This window comes from Clinocottus analis, unplaced genomic scaffold (assembly GCF_023055335.1).
Source record: "Clinocottus analis isolate CAN_PGR_092001 unplaced genomic scaffold, fCliAna1.0.p SCAF_4, whole genome shotgun sequence".
Classification (NCBI taxonomy): Eukaryota; Metazoa; Chordata; class Actinopteri; order Perciformes; family Cottidae; genus Clinocottus; species Clinocottus analis.
Genome location: NW_027176153.1, coordinates 15,646,294 through 15,663,611, shown reverse-complemented (window position 1 = coordinate 15,663,611; position 17,318 = coordinate 15,646,294). Strand labels below are relative to the sequence as shown.

At 40.0% G+C, this 17,318-nt stretch overlaps 1 protein-coding gene across 2 annotated transcripts; it reads right to left on the bottom strand.

The window, feature by feature from the left end:
• Window positions 1-12,785: 12,785 nt before the first annotated feature.
• On the bottom strand, window positions 12,786-17,061 carry dclre1b (DNA cross-link repair 1B). 2 transcript variants are annotated; one of them, XM_068596821.1, is made up of 5 exons: window positions 17,024-17,061; window positions 16,602-16,822; window positions 15,945-16,110; window positions 15,610-15,792; window positions 12,786-15,293 (listed from the first exon to the last, which is right to left on the bottom strand). In XM_068596821.1, the coding sequence occupies exons 2-5, from the start codon at window positions 16,797-16,799 to the stop codon at window positions 14,011-14,013; spliced, it is 1,830 nt and encodes a 609-aa protein (XP_068452922.1). In that variant the 5' UTR covers window positions 16,800-16,822; window positions 17,024-17,061; the 3' UTR covers window positions 12,786-14,010. The 2 variants fall into 2 exon arrangements, with proteins under 2 accessions (XP_068452922.1, XP_068452923.1); XM_068596822.1 differs by lacking the exon at window positions 17,024-17,061 and adding an exon at window positions 16,907-17,012.
• Between the last annotated feature and the right edge of the window lie 257 nt (window positions 17,062-17,318).

Sequence of the window (17,318 nt, the reverse complement as noted above, 5' to 3'; positions counted from 1 at the left end):
TTTTAGACGGTTCAACAGGGGAGGGATGTGTGCAGAGATCAGGGTTGACCACGTTTCAGTATCGACCTGCAAACAGAACACAACCAGATCTCCCAATTAAAACAGATTCCAGGTTTTCCAGCAGCAAGATGAGCCATTTCATGGCTGATGCCGGGCGGAACAACCTCCACTAGTTTGTAGAGCTCAGGTCAATTGAAAACATAAAGCTATTTTTCTTTAGATCTGGATTTGCAGTTATCATGGGAAGGTTTCTACCTTCCCACAGCTTCTACTCCTCACAGCTCCCATTAACTGCATGGTGCAACTCACTGTTGCATCCTTTCTACTCCGCAGTTCAAAATGAACTCCACTCACCTCAGGGCTACACTCACTCAGCGGCACAAATGTACCCACCACCACAATTCACCAGCTGCCGTTGTATTGGCTATAAATCATCATTAGGCCACCGATAAGGGTATTACAAGAACGAGTGAGTTTTCAGTGCTCTGTAATGGAGCCAGAGTGGAGCGGTAGGTGCTTTTTCATGACCACCTAATAATGGTGGTCGGAGATTTGTCAGCTGGAAGAACCGGTCATATGAAAAATAATTGCGATGAAAAGAAAGAGACGTCTTATTTATTGTCGTTGTTCCATCTACACTATTAAATGACAGCGTGGTGATATTTTGTTTGAAATAGTAGCCCACATGACATCAATGAATATGCCACTGACCACACACACATTAACAACATTGACTAATAAAGAATGGAGAAGAGCTGAGTGCCGACAGTATCACAGTGCTGACTACTCAGAGGGAAGCTCGACATGCTGAACATCGTCACAGAGTGAGCAATATTTACTGTTTGCTGCAGGCCAGAACAGCCTGTTCCCCATTAAAATGAATTCCCATTACAGACAAAACAACAATGAATTTTAAAACGTCAGAGATATTTTGTTGATTGTATGTAATTCGCAAAACAACAGAATACTGAGAAGGCAGATAAGCCAGTCTAAATACCAATGCAAGTTTTAATTGCTTGTTCACTGAACAGACTGTAAGAACATATTTAAAGGTGAAAGGTGTCACCGTTTAATGAATTAGGCGTCCAACGTCCAAGAGCAATAGTTTGGAGTCCTATTTTAAGCAAAAAGGCAAAACAAATATCTGGCTCAAGCTTTTCAAAAATGAATATTTGATGTTTTTGTTCTTCTTTAAAAGAAAATAGCATATTACTTGTCTACTCGGCTGTTTGGACAAAATGTCAACTAGTGCATTAAAAAATGTTTATATAGTTAAATAGACCAAGACAATAAATATAAAATAATCTTCATGATAATAATGAAATTATTGTTAATTGCTGCCTAAAAACACTTATATATGATACAATATTTATGCATTTACGAGAGGGGAAGTGAACAAAGTTTGATGTAACATTACATACGCTTTTAATACTAATGTTAGAAAAATATATATAATATTATACAAATGAATGCAACACAGCATGCTTTACTGTTATGAAAAATGAAAGATAGAAAAGGGATCAAGATAAGATTTTCCTTTCTTGGCGGAATTAATAAACTACAAAGTCTACACATGGGTAATTAAATATGTATGAATTGCTTGAAAATCTTTTGAGAAAAAAAGAGGGAGAATCATAAAAATAGAGTATTCTGAAAAAAAGAACATTCATATTTTATGGACTGTAAGAACATTACTGGGAAGGGACGGGAGAGAGACCTTCCTCATCAGCATCATGTGAGTTGATCAAACTCGGGAGACCGCAACTCCTTTCCTGCTTGCAGTCAACAGTGTTGTTTTATAAGCATGAACGTCCATAACGTAAAGGCATATTTCTCTAGTTATCTATCAAATGGCATTAAGAGGCCGGAGCTGCCAAACCCATTTAGACAAAGGTAAAAAAAAATAGCATAAAAGGTTATAAAGCTTCTCAAAAACCCTCTCTCGTAGGCAATCATGGACACATGGCCGCATAGGTCCATGATGACGATAAAGATGTTCATGATTCAATTCATATAGAGGGCAACATGAGACATGTAAACATGACATAATGTGCATACCTTTAGAAAAAGGGGGCAGAGCAGGACGACTGTAGCTTAAGGGGTGAGTGGTCGTCCTGAAACCGCAAGGTAGCTGGTTTGATCCCTGTTCTCCCCATGTTGAAGTGTCCATGAGCAAGACAAACCCAGTTCCTTCACAGCTGCCTTCTATAAAATGCAGAAAATACATTTCCCCACTTTGGGACTAATACAAGATTTTAATACGTGGTCTGCTTAGATCGAGGGGCAAAAGGCCACCACAAATCTCCCCATATTCCCAAACCTGGCTAGAAGGATTTTTATGTATAAAATGAGGTGCAACCCAACACGAGAAAATCACAATAACAGAAGGAGTGCGTGTTCTGTCACCGCTCCATTCAAGGTATGATTCAGAACTAGTCCAATGTGAATTATTTAGTCCTAACAAATAACCATATAGATGTGGAGTGGCAAGTTGTAAAACCAGTGTTTGTACACAAGAGCGTTCGTAGAGGGGAAGGAATGCACCCGCAGTGCAAAATGCCCGAGGCCTCCCAGTGATGACAGTGAAACGCTGCAACACAGACAACGTCCTGCTGCTGGAGATGTCTGGTTATAGTGTCACCATGGCTGCAAGCTTTGTACAGATTTCATGTTTGTTATGATGACACAGCTTAAGGCTGCTGACAAAGAAATCCAACAGCTAAGAAAGATAAATGCTGGGCTGTCATTAATAGAACGTCTATGGAAAGCAAGACATGTCCGGGTTATGAGAAAATACTGCAAGTTGTTGTGAGATCTATGATAAACATGTTTACTGATAATATGTTAACAGACAGGTCAACAACAGAAATGAGAAGTGAACTGTTTCTGTGGAGAGTTGCCTAAACTCTATAATCATTTTTTTTTCTTCATAAATGATTGGATTGAATGGCAAATATTAGTTTATAAATTATTGTTTAATGTTTAGTATCTGAAAAGTTGTAATTGTGTCTAAATATTGTGTCTGTGTCTTTGATGTTACCCATACTGGACTTAACGAATGTTTAAAAATAGTTTATGAAAAAATGCATATATAGAAACATTTTTAAGAGCTTGACATTGTGTGAATGTGAAAGAACTTTGATGCAACATTTCACATCGAGAATGTCAACGTGAAACGTTTTTTTTGTTATTACCTCTCATCTTGTGAGGAAAGACCCGGGAAGACGTTCAAATCCAGGGGTGAAAAATATAATAAAAGATGTTTTTGGGCCTCATCATCCCTGAGGAGAAACACGTTCCTTCACTGCCTCATTTTGATGATCGTGACTGTAAAACACCCACAACTAAAACCCGGAACAATCTACTGACCTGAACTGTGTCGAATTTATGGAACATTTACTAAAAAAAATATTTTAGACATTGAAAACTATCAATTAGGAAGTTTAGGTGGTCCAAATTTTGTAATTTGCATACTGTACAATATATTGTAAATCCTTGAATATTAAGTAGGAATATGATTTATGTTTAAGTGTACTGTGACACTAATTAAGTGAATTAATTAAGGTACTTTCATTTATTGAACTGTAGTAATAACAACTTAGGTTGTAATAGTTTTTCCTAAAAGGGGTTTCATTACAGTTTACCATAATGACCCAATCCTCCGGCTCCAGCTACTGATTGCGTCCTTCATCAACCCCTCAACCGCCTAGACACTGGTCCAACTTTAATTTAATTAATTTTTCAATAATCTTCATGATGAGACCCTTTAACAGGCCATAGGGGTTGAACCTAAGCAATGTAGTAACTCATAGATAATGATGTCGTCCTGCCAGATATCAGAAATGATTATGCATTTCTTCTTCTAGACAAACTTAAAAAAAAAAATGGTATGGATATGTTTACTTTTATTATAATAATATTACAAATAGGATAATAATAATATTATCTAACAGCCACATCATCATGAACCAAAAACATCAACTCCTCCAGAGGATCCACAGGGCGTAAGTTGCAGCTATCAAAATGTTTTCAAATGAAACCGTCCTCCATGTACTCACCAACAAGATGGCACAACATTTTTTTTTATTTTTGGACCCATCTTCTGTCATTGCTTTTAGTGATAGGATCTACGGAAGTATACTTTCCCTGCCTTTGTCATCTTCATTGTCTGAATCCTGTAGTAATGCCATACATTTAATAAAGATATATTTTACAAAAATGAGAAAAAGGTGCAATCCATGAGCAATAACTAAAAGGCTTCTTGTGCTACATTGAACTACTACCATTTTTACAACTAAAAAACTACTACTACTACTACCACCAATTCATTCTGCTCTGGGTTCAGCAGCAAGCATTTTCTAGTTGCGCTGAGGAACGCAGAATTAAACGTTTTTTACAAAGTCTGGTGAGTGCAAACGGTTTGAATTGGGTGAAAATTTGTTTAAGCCTTGGTCTCACAAGAGGAGTTCAAGGACCATTGGAAAGTGAAATATCGGATGCGATGTTTTTTCAGCTTCTGGTTATACGTGGTGTAATGTTAGTTTTAAAGTTTAAAAACAAGTAAAAAATAAATAAAACATGTTTTCCAAACAGTGCTTTGGTTTTAGGAAGTTAAAGACACCTTATATTTAGTTTAGAATACTGATGGGAGGACTTACTGCACCCAAAAAACATACTGACAATGTGAGATGTGCAGCTTCCCTGTCATGCCGGTCTGTTGTTTTATCTCATATAGATATTTGATCTCTAGGGTTAAGTCTTCTTGCAAGAGTAGCGCTCGTGCTGAGATGTTCCTGTGTCATCTTGTTAAAATGTCGCTGTGAGAGAAGAGAAGCCGGCGAGAACACGTGAGAAATGAATAAGACACGAGCCCTGACGAGACACGGGACGCGCTCTGGGCAAGATGAGAACAGCCCCTCCGGAAGTCTTTTTTAGGGCGCTGATTGGATAAATTGTACGTCACTCATTTATTAATTTTTTCGGTGATTGGCTAAACTGCTTGTTAGCGCCGTCTTCTTTAAGCGGAATTGATCAAGCCCAACGACGTGCACGAGCAGCTGAGACGTGCACTAGCAGAGGAGACAAGCAGGAAAAGCAGATATTTTGCACAGATATTCTTACAAATATAACTGGGTGTATACCATAGCTCAACAACACAAATATTGAAAATGTGTATAATTTATTAATATAATTATGTGTAACATAGTATAATAATCATATATCTTTTAATAATAATATTATCTTTTTTTTTTCTTCTTTTTTTTGGTGGCTCAAGGTTGGTGAAGCCAAGCCCCTTTACCCTCTATGGGCCGGCCGCCACTGGATATTCAAATGTAAGTGATCATTGGAATCATTATCAAGAACAATAAGATTAGTGAATTACTCAAAAGTGTTTAATTTAATTTAACCCTCAGGCAGTACCTCTGCAGTCCACTAGACGGTTCTGCTCTGAGGCCCACCAGTGGTTGAGAATAGCCGTCTAGCAGTTGTGGAATTTTTATTAAGTCAAGCAAACTTGAGTGGTTTTGGCTTCAACCAGCCATTTATTCCCCGGCGGACACGTGACACGGAGATGACACGACGACAATGGACTGGCAAAACAACAAAAACACATCAGCTTCCCATAGCCCACCTCATGGTAACAACTTCGGTACTAACAAAAGAAACAAACAATCCTCTTTAAACACAACCAACAATCATAAATTATATGAACAAATATACACTTATTTAGCTAGCACAATGGAGCTCAACACAGATCCACCTACCACAGAGAAAACGTGTTGCAAACTGGACAGAACACACAGGGTGCACCACTCAAGTATGCAGGGGCCCAGAAGGGGCGGGGCCTAATGTCTCACAGCAGGCTAGTCTCTGTGGCCGGCTAAAGGCTGAATTATACTTCTGCAACTCCAACTACTGCTGGCCACGCAGTCGGATTGACAGACTCGTTTTGATTTTTAGTTCCCCTGCGTTTTCCATACTCCAGACCAGCAGGTGGCGCAACGACCGTTTAGAGTCGACATGCACACTGACGTTCACCGATATCTCCCTCCAGGAATTCACCTCCATCTGCGTGTCCTTATACTCCGTCAGACGGATTTTATGAATGCTCATATTTGTGGACCTCTTCAGCCAAACGTTCTTCAACGGGATCCATTGTTTGTGTTTCTGCTATGGCTTTTAAAAACAGCAATAGTATGCTATGAAACCGGAAATGAGACTCTGAAAGGATGTGGTTAGCGGACCAATCACAGCCTTCTGGGCTGCGTACGGCTCGCGTAGCTTTAACGGATAGTCAGAAATTTGGGGTGACGCACGCAAAATGGCCGATTTGACCACGCAAGGTTGGCAATGCGTGTCTTGCGTGTCTTGCGTGTCTTGCGTGCTTGCGTGTCTGCGTAAAAACCCGAGTATAAATCATCCTTAACAACACATTTACTCTAAAGGACAGTTATGACACGTGGAATCATCAACTCTGTTACAGCCACACTAGGGATCATCCTAACTGGAGGGCTTTTCCCACTGATACATAACACAGCCAGTATTCTGATATCACATCTAGAGCAGGCTAGCTTTAAAATATTGTAGAAATAGGCGGTTGTATTCCATTCTTTAGGAATATCTGCACTATTATTTTAATTAGCTTTCTAAAACAAGTCTGACTAGTACTTTGCTTAAATCCAAAAGAACTGCACCTTTAGACTCACGCAACCTCACACAAATCAAATAGCTGTTACATCTCCAAAGTGCCAATGCTGCCAGCAGCCATAAACCATTTCAGTGGTGAAAACCATTCCCTAGTAGATGCATGCCACTTAGTACAAGGCTGAAAAGTGCACACAATGCCCAGCTTTACCAAACCTGTCAAGCAATACAAAGGCTTTGGAGATTTTAAGTAAGTGAAAGTAGGTGGTAGCTCCAAGTATAGTGCTCAGATAAAGCTTCCTACACTGACAGCTACTCTCTCTGCAGTGCCCTCTGCATGTATTTACTATACACCTTAGATTACCTCTTCCGTGACTCAGAACTGGGACTGTAATCTCTGGCTGGAGGGGAAGGAGAAGAGGATAGACGAGAGGGAGTGTAAGATGAAGGAGAGGGAGGGCATGACGGAGGGGATGTAGGCGAGTGGTGACATTAAAAAAGAGTGAGGGGGGCATCGGAGAAGAAAAGCTGGCAGGTGGAGAGAGGATAGAGCGGGAGAAGGTGGGGGGCTGGAATGAGGAGTAAAGAAGATTAGGAAGAGCACAGAGGAGACTGAGTGTAGCAAGCAGAGACAGCATGTGAGAGCATGAGGACTACAGAGGTAGAGAGGAGTCCCCCATAGGGAAGCACTGTCCTGTGAGTCATCCACAAGCAGCTGGATCTAGGCCTGTGTGGACCAGACTTCCTCTTATGGTCTTATGGGATATTAATAAAGGGAGAGTTATAAATGACTGCTTCTCCACCTCTCAACGCTTCCTGATTACAGCTCTTTTGAACATGATGGATGTGTTAGATTACTTCTCCTTGCTTGACAAAAAAAAAAAAGCTTGACAAAAGCTTGAAAAAAAGCTTGACAAATGCTGAAATGTGATGTGTTTCCAGTATGAGATTGAGCATTATGCAAAACATTTTTTTTTGTATGATGTTTTTTTTTTTAAATCACAAAGCAACAGCTACATTTCTTCTTTTTTTTTTTTGCTGGAGTTTGGCAGCTTTCCCCAAATCCTCCTTTTCTCTTTTTTGGGACTGCTGAGTTCATCTCATCATTGTGTGTTTACCCCCTCAGAAGACACACAAACCAATACATTGCCACATGTGTGTGTGTAACCCCTCACAGAGAAACACTGGCGGAGGCAAACAGAAATAGCAGTAGACTGTGAGCAAAAAGATAAAACCCTCTGCTGCTGTGTGGGTGTGACACAGCTCAGCTTCATTGGTCCAACTCTCTGCGACAGTGGAGGAAAGAGGGACTGAGAGAAACCACTACAACGAGTAGAAACCAGTGGTGTTTGTTATTAGCAAACCTGGTGCTCGTCTTATGTCACACATGAGCTCGAAGCTGGAGCTGGTCTTCGTCTTTGAAGAACAGCTAAAACTAAGTCAGCATTTTGTAAGTGGAAATGATATGAAGAAAAAAGGTTTTCTCTGAGTTGAAAAGCCGCTCTGGTGCTCCTTGGTTTTGCCTCAAGGAAAGTCTTTGTTTCAGCTGTGTCAAGTTAATTCATGGTTTTAGCTCGTCATCCTCTTCTTCATATCAAAGTGATTATTCACTGGAGTAAAGAAAGCTGCCTCATGGATGAATGTTTATCTAAACCTCAAAAAGCCAACCTTGTGGAAAATACATTAATTTGCATGCTAACAATGTTTTCTAACCCACCTTACCCTACTAAAAGCAAGACCAGGAATGATTGCCCCAGGTTACAATAATTTTGATTTTCTATTCAGATTTATGGTGGTGATGCTAAAAAGCCTGTTTGCATTTATAAGTTGTCTGAGGCTGCGGCTAAATTTTTCTTTTCAATGCAACTTTTTGTGATCGGATGCACCAGAATGGAAATCAGCTGCTTCTGCACTTTTGCTCTTTTCCCCTGCAGTATTATTAAACTATATTTGTATTGTTTTATTGAGGAATAGCTGCGAACAAAGCTCTGCTAACTCTGTGATAAACACATCCATCCATTATCTTAACCGCTTATCCTCATTAGGGTCGCGGGGCGCTGGAGCCGATCCCAGCTGTCAAGGGGCGAAGGCAGGGTACACCCTGGACAGGTCGCCAGTTCATCACAGGGCAGGTGATAAACACATTGTCATGTAAATTCTTCACAATAAAAAACAAATATTTAAAAGCTTTCTTATTTAAAAAAAATCAGGAAATGTTGGGTTTCCATCAGCAGAAACTTAACATGATATATATGAGCTTGCATGGTGGGTTTTATTATATTAAATCATTTTTTAATGCATTTATTTTATGTTAGCATAATAATGAACCTTTCAGCTTTTTGCACCTCAGTTTCCCACCAAACTCCAAATTGTAAGACGTGTTGCAGTTAAGAAATACATCAAAAGAAGTCTGGATGGATAGCTAAATGTAAAAGGTTAGTGGTCCTGGATTGTATGCAAACTTGATTGAAAATAATTTAGAAAAGAAAAAAGAGAGACAAAGTCTAAGCACACAATTACATTATGGAGTATTGGTAAAAAAAAAATGGACCCGTACTTGTATCGCACTGTTCTAGTCCTCTGACCACTCAAAGCGCTTTAACACTATGACATCATTCACCCATTGAGAGGAGCTACCATGCAAGGTGCCACGTCAGGGTTATCAACCGTTCACTGTAGATGTACGGGAGCAATTTAGGGTTAAGTGTCTTGCTCAACCACACATCGACATGAGCTAAAGTGAAGCCGGGGATCAAACCGCCAATCCTCTGATTGAAGACGACCCTGCTCACCACTGAGTCACAGTCGCCTAAGTTAATAAGGTGTATTATTAGCATTGCTTAGTGACGCATGAAGCAAAGAAAAGCCAGACATTCGAGTATAGGATTCAGATGGAAAATACTAGACTCTTTCTCTTCCATGGGGCCCATTGAGCAGCGCTCTAGCGTTCACAGCCTCATAGTCCTCAATCCAATCTCTGACTCTCAAATTCCAACGATGGAATTTGAGAGTATTTCTTCATTGAAAGATTATATCTGCTTTTTTTCCTACCTATGACAGATCAGAATCAGAATCAGGTTTAATGGCCATGTACATTTTCACATACATGGAATTTGACGCCGGATTCTGCGCTTCGTACTTCTTTCAATGCAAGAGCTAGATATAAAAAGATAAATATAAAAGAAAGACCAAAATGGAGAGAGGTTGTTTCCTCATGATCCGGTCAAGTGCTGTCCCCGGCATCACGGGCCGTTAATGTCTTTTTTTATTATTATTGTCAGATGAGATGATACATAAACAGAACAACAAGAACACGGATTGAATACAGGCTAGCTATCATAATGCTGTCTGTGTGTGTGTTTGTGTGTGCGCGTAAAAGGAAAGGCGATTAAAAAAGTATAAATAAATAAGCTAATTACATAAATGACAAAGAATAGCATCAATGACCATCTGGGCTTATCACTGTGAAAATAACACTAAATCATTAAGTTAGTGTATAGGACTTGGCATGCATGTGAACTGGACTAATTACACAGTTTAAGCATCACAGTGTGAAATAACATTTTACGGTTGATTGTTATCTGCCACTATTACTAGCTGACGATATCTGATAATATGAAATTGTTGAAATCGGCAGCTGCAGAGCTTTAGTAACTGTAACAATATGAAGGTGAATCAGAAGGTTATTATGATGACTCCAATTGTGATCTTGTGAAATATACTTTTTTTTGCGTGAAACCTGAATAAATACAGTTGTGTGAAAAAGATCTTTTCACAGCTATTTTAAATAGATATTGGAGGGAATTAAGAGCTGTTTAACTTTAAACCCCACTAGAATCTTTTTTTACCTAAATATATGAATTGGGTGTTTGTATGCACATAACCACTGTATATGACCAGTCAGAAGATAACATTTATGATTATGACTTTGGGACACAAATTGTCTGGAGCCTCATATACCAGCTGTAAAAAAAAAACAACCACAAAAACGATCTGTATCGACCAATTTGGCTCAGCCACCATTTGTGGGTCCTAGGTGAAAGCACATTTTCGTCCCCAGTCACCGTTACTGGAAGAGAACTGTACATTGCACAGTAAGATCCTTTCCTTCTTTACAATGCAAAGAGAAAAGAAAAGTACCCAACACCACGCTGTGATCTCAAGTGGATTTTGTTGTCAAATGTCATAATATGTCTTGCCTGTCACTTCTTGCTGCAGGTAGAATTGTCAGATACATCATGAGGTATGAAGAGTCTGTGCCAACCAGATCACCCTGAACAGAAATATTAACTTGAAGGGAGAGTTGACTGACCTTTGCAATAGTCCCCTCATTCTAGAGCAGCTTTACTCCTGGTGAAAGGGCTGGGCCTCGCAGGTAGCCGCTTCCTGATGATTTCCACTTTGAAGTAAAGGCATGTGTGAGAAATCCATTACTGTAGCCCTGATGCCCTGCTGGGATGCTGGTAGGAGTGTATGTGACACTCCATTTCCTCCCAGCTCCGTAAAATATACGTTTTACTCCCAAATTCATTTTATGGTCACAAACATAGTTTTTTGCAGCACTTAATTACAACTGAAATGTATGTTGCAGGGGAAAAAAAACAAAAAATAAAATGTAATCTCAGTCCATCACCCATCAAGAAATATTACAACTGATAATAATGTAAGCAAAATAAAACAATCTATTATTATGCTCTTTAAGTGCTGGAGTCATATTACCTGCAGGAACCCTGTAAAGCTGTGATGTGAGGAAGGTGTGAAGAACCCTGTCGCACTCCGTCATCATCACGGTGAACTAGAAATACATTTACTCAAGTACTGTATGTTAGAACTGTACCGTATACTGTACGTTAAAACTGTTTGAGGTATTCGTGCTTTGAGTATTTTATTTTCATTCCACTTCCTACTTCTACTACACTACAATTCAGAGAGAAATATTTGATTTAAATTTGTATTGGACTCATCTAATGATCTGATTAAAGTACGAAACAATAATTGGGGACTGTTTTGATAATTGTTGAAATTATGTTTTTATGCAAAAAATGCATTTCATGGTTCCAGCTCTCCTGATGTAAGGGTTTACGGCTTAATTGTATTGTATTTTTATGTTAATTTGTTTTTCTTTCATTTTTCTATAATTATATTGTGTTGCCATGTTTTTCACATAACTGATGGTATCTCTCACTATTTTCTTTAACAATTTATCTATTGTGAAAATGTATTGTAATAATTGGAAGATTAATCCTTTATGGAAAACAAACATTAGTTGCATTCCCAAATATTTCTTTGGAAAAGCAGCTGCCACACTAAAATATACAGTAATAAACTAATGATATGAAATATACATAAAAGGGTAATGTTTCTTCATTTAATACTTGTAACACTCTTAAGTCTTCTGGTTACACTGTTTCTGATGTAACATGTCCGTGCAAGGCTTACATGTACTTTTACTGTGTGGTATTAGTACTTTAACTTACTAGTTAAGGATCTGAATACTTTCTACATAACTTTGACTCGTCCCAGATTGCATGAAGGAGCCGGTCATTCATCCTTTATGAGCCGGTTGGCAGCTCTCGTCAGTCTGAGCACTGATGGTGACATCGTCTCAGCATGACGCCTGTGAGCGTTCAACGCCACACACACACAACTTTTTAATAACAAAGTTCACACACTACCTTCTATGGTGGCTAAAATGAGCAAATGGCGGTTGTGCTCTGTAGTCGGGATAGTGCAGCACGCGTTCCTCAACATTGTACAAATATAAATATGCACATTTTAAACAATACAGTAAGACATTACATTCAGAGTATAGCAGGCTTCTGCTCATTTCTAACAGAATCAGGATGTTTCTGGGTGTGCCAATTGTAGTAACATAACATTTTCTTTACAAAAAGAACACAGAGAGACGATGGGATTTTCACAAGAGTGAAGTCATTACTGCTCAGCATGCCTTTCCTTACCAAAGATAAGTTTTTTTTTTTGCTGCAGGAATCAGACATGCAGAAAAAACAAATGAGAAGCAAAGCAAAGTAAAAGCATCTGCTAATGTTTTCAATAAACTACTGCCATCTTTTGGAGGAATGACATCATTGCAACAGCAAGCAGCTGTGAATCTTTAGTTTAGATATCATCTAAGTGTGTGGACTTCTTTAGTATCCTTTAGTAATAAATATTTTCAAAAAGGAGCACCACCGCACACTGATTTGCAAATAAAAAGGTCAATTTGTTGAGGAAACAGTCCACACACATGGTGCTGGTATTTGCCGTTTGAATAAACTACAACCAGATGTAAAAAAGTGAATTGTTGCCGCACTTTCTATTCACAATAGCATAAATGAGTGATAAAGCAGCCAACAGGTAAGATTTAGGATTAAAACTAGTGAGTTGTTGAACAGCCACAGAGGGCCTCCGAGCTGCACATAGCTGGTTTATGTCATGTCTAATCAAAACGTGCAAAAAGAATAGCAGATATTTTTACAGTTGACACATGGGGACAAAAACAACTACGAAACTCTCATTAACGTGTTGTAAGAACTATACAATCTAGCAATCATGTTTTTCAATTCACATGCATTTTATTATTTCATTTTTTTTAAAAGGAGAAGTGTTTATTGCCCCTTGACAATATATTTTTGAACGCTAATAAATATGACCAATTTAAGAATCGTTACACTGATCCAGCTGTAGTTGAAGAAAGAACACTGCTACTTAGTTATTATAGGAAACACTACATTTTGAACAGTATCTCCTCAAACTTTTTTCATAATGAAGTTCCTCTAAAGATGGCCCCCAAAAAACAGATACAAAAATCACAGTTTGTTTCTTTAACACCTTCATTGTCAAAAAAACAAGATATAACAAAGGCTAATTTCTAACTGCTCAAAATAAAGGTCAGAAAAGCAACCGCTGTTACAAAACAGGTTTCCTCAAGACAAAAGACAAGCAGACAAGAGTTACTAGCTTAATTCTATATCTTTGTGGAAATGTAAATTTACAAAACATACATTACAGACTAGTGTAAACTGTGCATCAGCCCTGACCACAAATCCAGCAAACACAAGTCCCTAGTTAGTTTATTCCATTAAAACAAAAATAAATGTTTTCTATTAAACCAAAGGAAGCTGCCCTGGCATACGTGACGACTGAGCCAAGGCTCAGTGATGGAAGGCAGAGACAAAGGTTAGTCACTTCACAAGTCACTTCTAAAGAATGATCACAAGCCTGCTTTTCTAAACTCTAGGCCACACATAAATTATATAAATAAGGAAGTTACCAATGAGAAAAGTTTGCCCTTTAAAGTGCTCTTCTTTAAATGCACACAAAGAGGCCTCTAAAGCGAGGCAAAACCTTGAAAGTCAGTTCACATTATTCATCTGAGATGTCATCTTCTTGTGCGTCAAAGAAAGGACAGAGAGAAAACCTTTGCACAAAGCTCTGCGGCAAGAGGCCACATGCTTTTATGTCCTCGTCTGTGAAGAGGAGATCCTTTAAAATACTGCTTTCAAGCTCCTCTAAATACTCCTGCTTCAGCTCAGTCTCATAGCTGGATGAAGAGCAGGAATCGTTATCGAGGGTGCGTTGCAAAATTGTCACAATGTTGCTCATTTGGCCGTTTGACATTATGTCACTGTCCTGCTCAATGCCATGTCTGCTGTGCTGACTCATACCATCACTCACTGACACTGTGCAGTTGTTCTGAACATCATCGTGTCTGCTAAGCTGGCTGCTGCAATTGTCATTTGAAACCATGGAGTTGATTATTTTGGCATTGGTTTTAAAAGGTTCTCTTGTCTTCCTGACAGACTTCAAGCAGGTCTTGGTGTTGGTCAAGATCTCCACTGGAGCAAAGTTGCTCTGGGTGAATTGAGGCACCGACTCGTCCATTACCATATCTTCAGACACTGTTTGGACAATATTTAGGCTCCACATATCGCAAGTCCCTTTTCTCTTTTTGTTACAAGCGAGGTCCTTGCTTGGGTCAACAAGGATACAGTCGGAGTCCTTTTCAATACTTTCTGTGTCCATCTCTTCCTCAGAAGCATCCTGCTCCAGACACTCTGCCTCCCAGGCTTCATCGCATGACTGCTTGGATCCCTTTTCAGGAGACTCAAATACCACCCCTTTTGGAATAAGAGATTGGCAACATCTGCGACGAAGGCTGGTGAATGAGGATGAGTCGGGTTGGCTCTCAAGCTGCCTCAACATGTAGTGTCGGACTGACTCGGGCACCAGGATTTCATGGCGCTTTTTGCTGGGCAGTAAGGCAGAGAAACTTTCAGGTACATGGTTTCCTACAATAGGTAAAAGGGAAGTAGGTTTAAGTGCAGAGACAAAATCCTCCAGCTCTTGGTAAGAGGAGTGGTCAGAGTATGGCACCACATATACGTTAGGGTGAAAAGAGAGCAGCGGCCTGCTGGTGGGAATGATGGCCAAAGTGGGTTGTTCTTTGTTCCAGTGGTGGAAAGTTGCAGCGCGAATCTCTGACTGTTCCACGGCTCGGATACGGCCGGCTCCCGGGTCAGTGGTGAAGACATCAGGCAGATCCAGCACTTTGAGGGTCTCCATCCTCTCAAAGCTCACTTCAATCCAGGTTTTAAACTCCATCGCCAGCTCCAACAGCAAGGACTCCTTTCCAAGTGAGTAGATGCCTGCAAATCAGCGCAAGAGAGCATGAGGGCCCGTCTCAGCTGAGCAATGTCACAAAAAAAGAGAGTGCAGCTTTCTGCACACCAAGATAATTGTTAGCTTGATGAATCACTTGTTAAAACGTGTGCAGGGGTGTGACAACAGAATAGTTTGTCAAAGACAGACCACATAGCCACAATGGGGTTTCAAATAAAGTCAAGGACTTGCAGACATAAAGAGAGCTGACAATATATCATTTCTGACATTGTTGAGAACCTTTATGTTCATTCTGTTGAGAAGAGGAGGCATTTTTAGAAAGGTCTATTATAACATAATTACCTATGACAACATTGTGGTTCATGTGGCTGCGGATGATCTCTTTAATTTCTTGAGTGGCTTTCTGTCTGGAGGGGAGGGTGCGGTTGGGGTCACAGTTGGTGTTGTCTAGGTACAGGACATCTATAGTGGCGTTGGTCCTTAGGCACGACTCACGCAACATAGAGGGAGTGTATCTGAAGTCACCTGAAATGACAAATATGCCAGTGCTTATCGCTACTTGATTCCATAATTGATAAAGTACCTGCACAATATGTCACATGATACCAATTTTAAATGTTGGAAAGCAAGAGCAAAATAATGAGATAATAATGTTCCTCATGCATTCAGACACTGACCAGTGTAAAGTATAGAGCCAAAGTAGCCTTCGAAGAGAAACATGACAGCGCCTGGACAATGGTTGGCCTCTATCAGTGTGACTGTCATCTTCTCCTTGCCGATATCGTCCAGTGGCAACAGGTAAGACTCAGCCAGCTCTAATGGATGGATCCACTGTTCTTTCACCTGATCAACAATAGAAACCACAGCAACTCCATTATCCTAATTTTCTTCTGAAATAAATGCACCACATAACAAGGGCTTGTCAACTATGTTGACAAAATACAAGAGAACAGCCATCAATTGAGTGTACTGAAAATGATTATTGGGCCCAAGGACAGTTCAGTTAATATTGACTTTAACCTCTAACCTTTTAGAAATGAAGAGTGGCTTTGTAGAGCCTTACGAGACTGGGTTGTCAAAAAACACAAGTTAATATCTTAGCAATGAAAATGAGGTATGAACTCAATTTAAATAAAAAAGAAGTCAGAAGTCATTGTTTTACAAATAGTCAGTTGCTGTCGTGGGTCTGCACCGATCCTACCCGCATTACACAGCTCCTTCATTTAACTACAACATGTACCTGTCTTGGATGAAGCAGATAAGACACACCGTGACATTTGAACCGCGTGGTACTTTAATTAGAGTCCCGGTACACACGTGTGCGTCGTCCTCACCTGCAGTTTGAGTCTGAGCAGGGCGGCGGTGGTCGGTGAGCAGTAGATGGGCCGGTTGCTCCAGGTGGAGGTCAAGCCCACTGTGTGGTCGCTGTGCATGTGGGACAGGAAGAACAGCCGAGTGCTTGGACACTTCCGGACGTGCCAGAAGTCCACGGCCAGCGGGGTGCCGGGGATGACTTTCCCGTTGACTGGCATCGTCTGAGGTTCCCAAGGATGTCCTGCAACCAGACACAGGTGAACTGACAAACTGTCTTTTCAACGGCTAAAAGCTGCATGGCACGTTCAAAATACTGCCTTCACACCGGGGACAGTTGGCACGACTGAGTAACATCACACATCACATGCAGGGCCGTCGTTACGTCAGTGTTGACTGCAGGTTAGAGACACGCCATTTCTGTTCAAGTTAACGCTCAACGCACCTCTACCCTTTTCTTCTTTTTCTTCTTCTGTTCTTCTTCTTCTGTTCTTCTTCTTCTGTTTCTTCTGTTTCTTCTTCTTCTTCTTCTTCTCAGGGGTTAAACTGTAGCTGTTGTTGAGTCACACTGCCACCTGGAGGTGGAACCATGGTGGCTCCTCGGGCTGATTCCCATATAAAAACAACATCATCTTCACCTTTTTAGGATTTTTCCTGTTGGAAATGGTCTTCCACTTCCACATTTGTATTACCTATCGTTTACTTTTTTTTAAATCCCAAGGACATTAAAGACAATAGAC

Excerpts from the sequence above, each read along its gene's own strand:
- dclre1b (XM_068596821.1), bottom strand. The coding sequence starts at position 16,799 with ATGCCAGTCAACGGGAAAGTCATCCCCGGCACCCCGCTGGCCGTGGAC. Across the intron at positions 16,111-16,601 it reads TGCTCAGACTCAAACTGCAG|GTGAAAGAACAGTGGATCCA; the intron begins GTGAGGACGACG and ends ATTGTTGATCAG. Across the intron at positions 15,793-15,944 it reads TGGCTCTATACTTTACACTG|GTGACTTCAGATACACTCCC; the intron begins GTCAGTGTCTGA and ends TTGTCATTTCAG.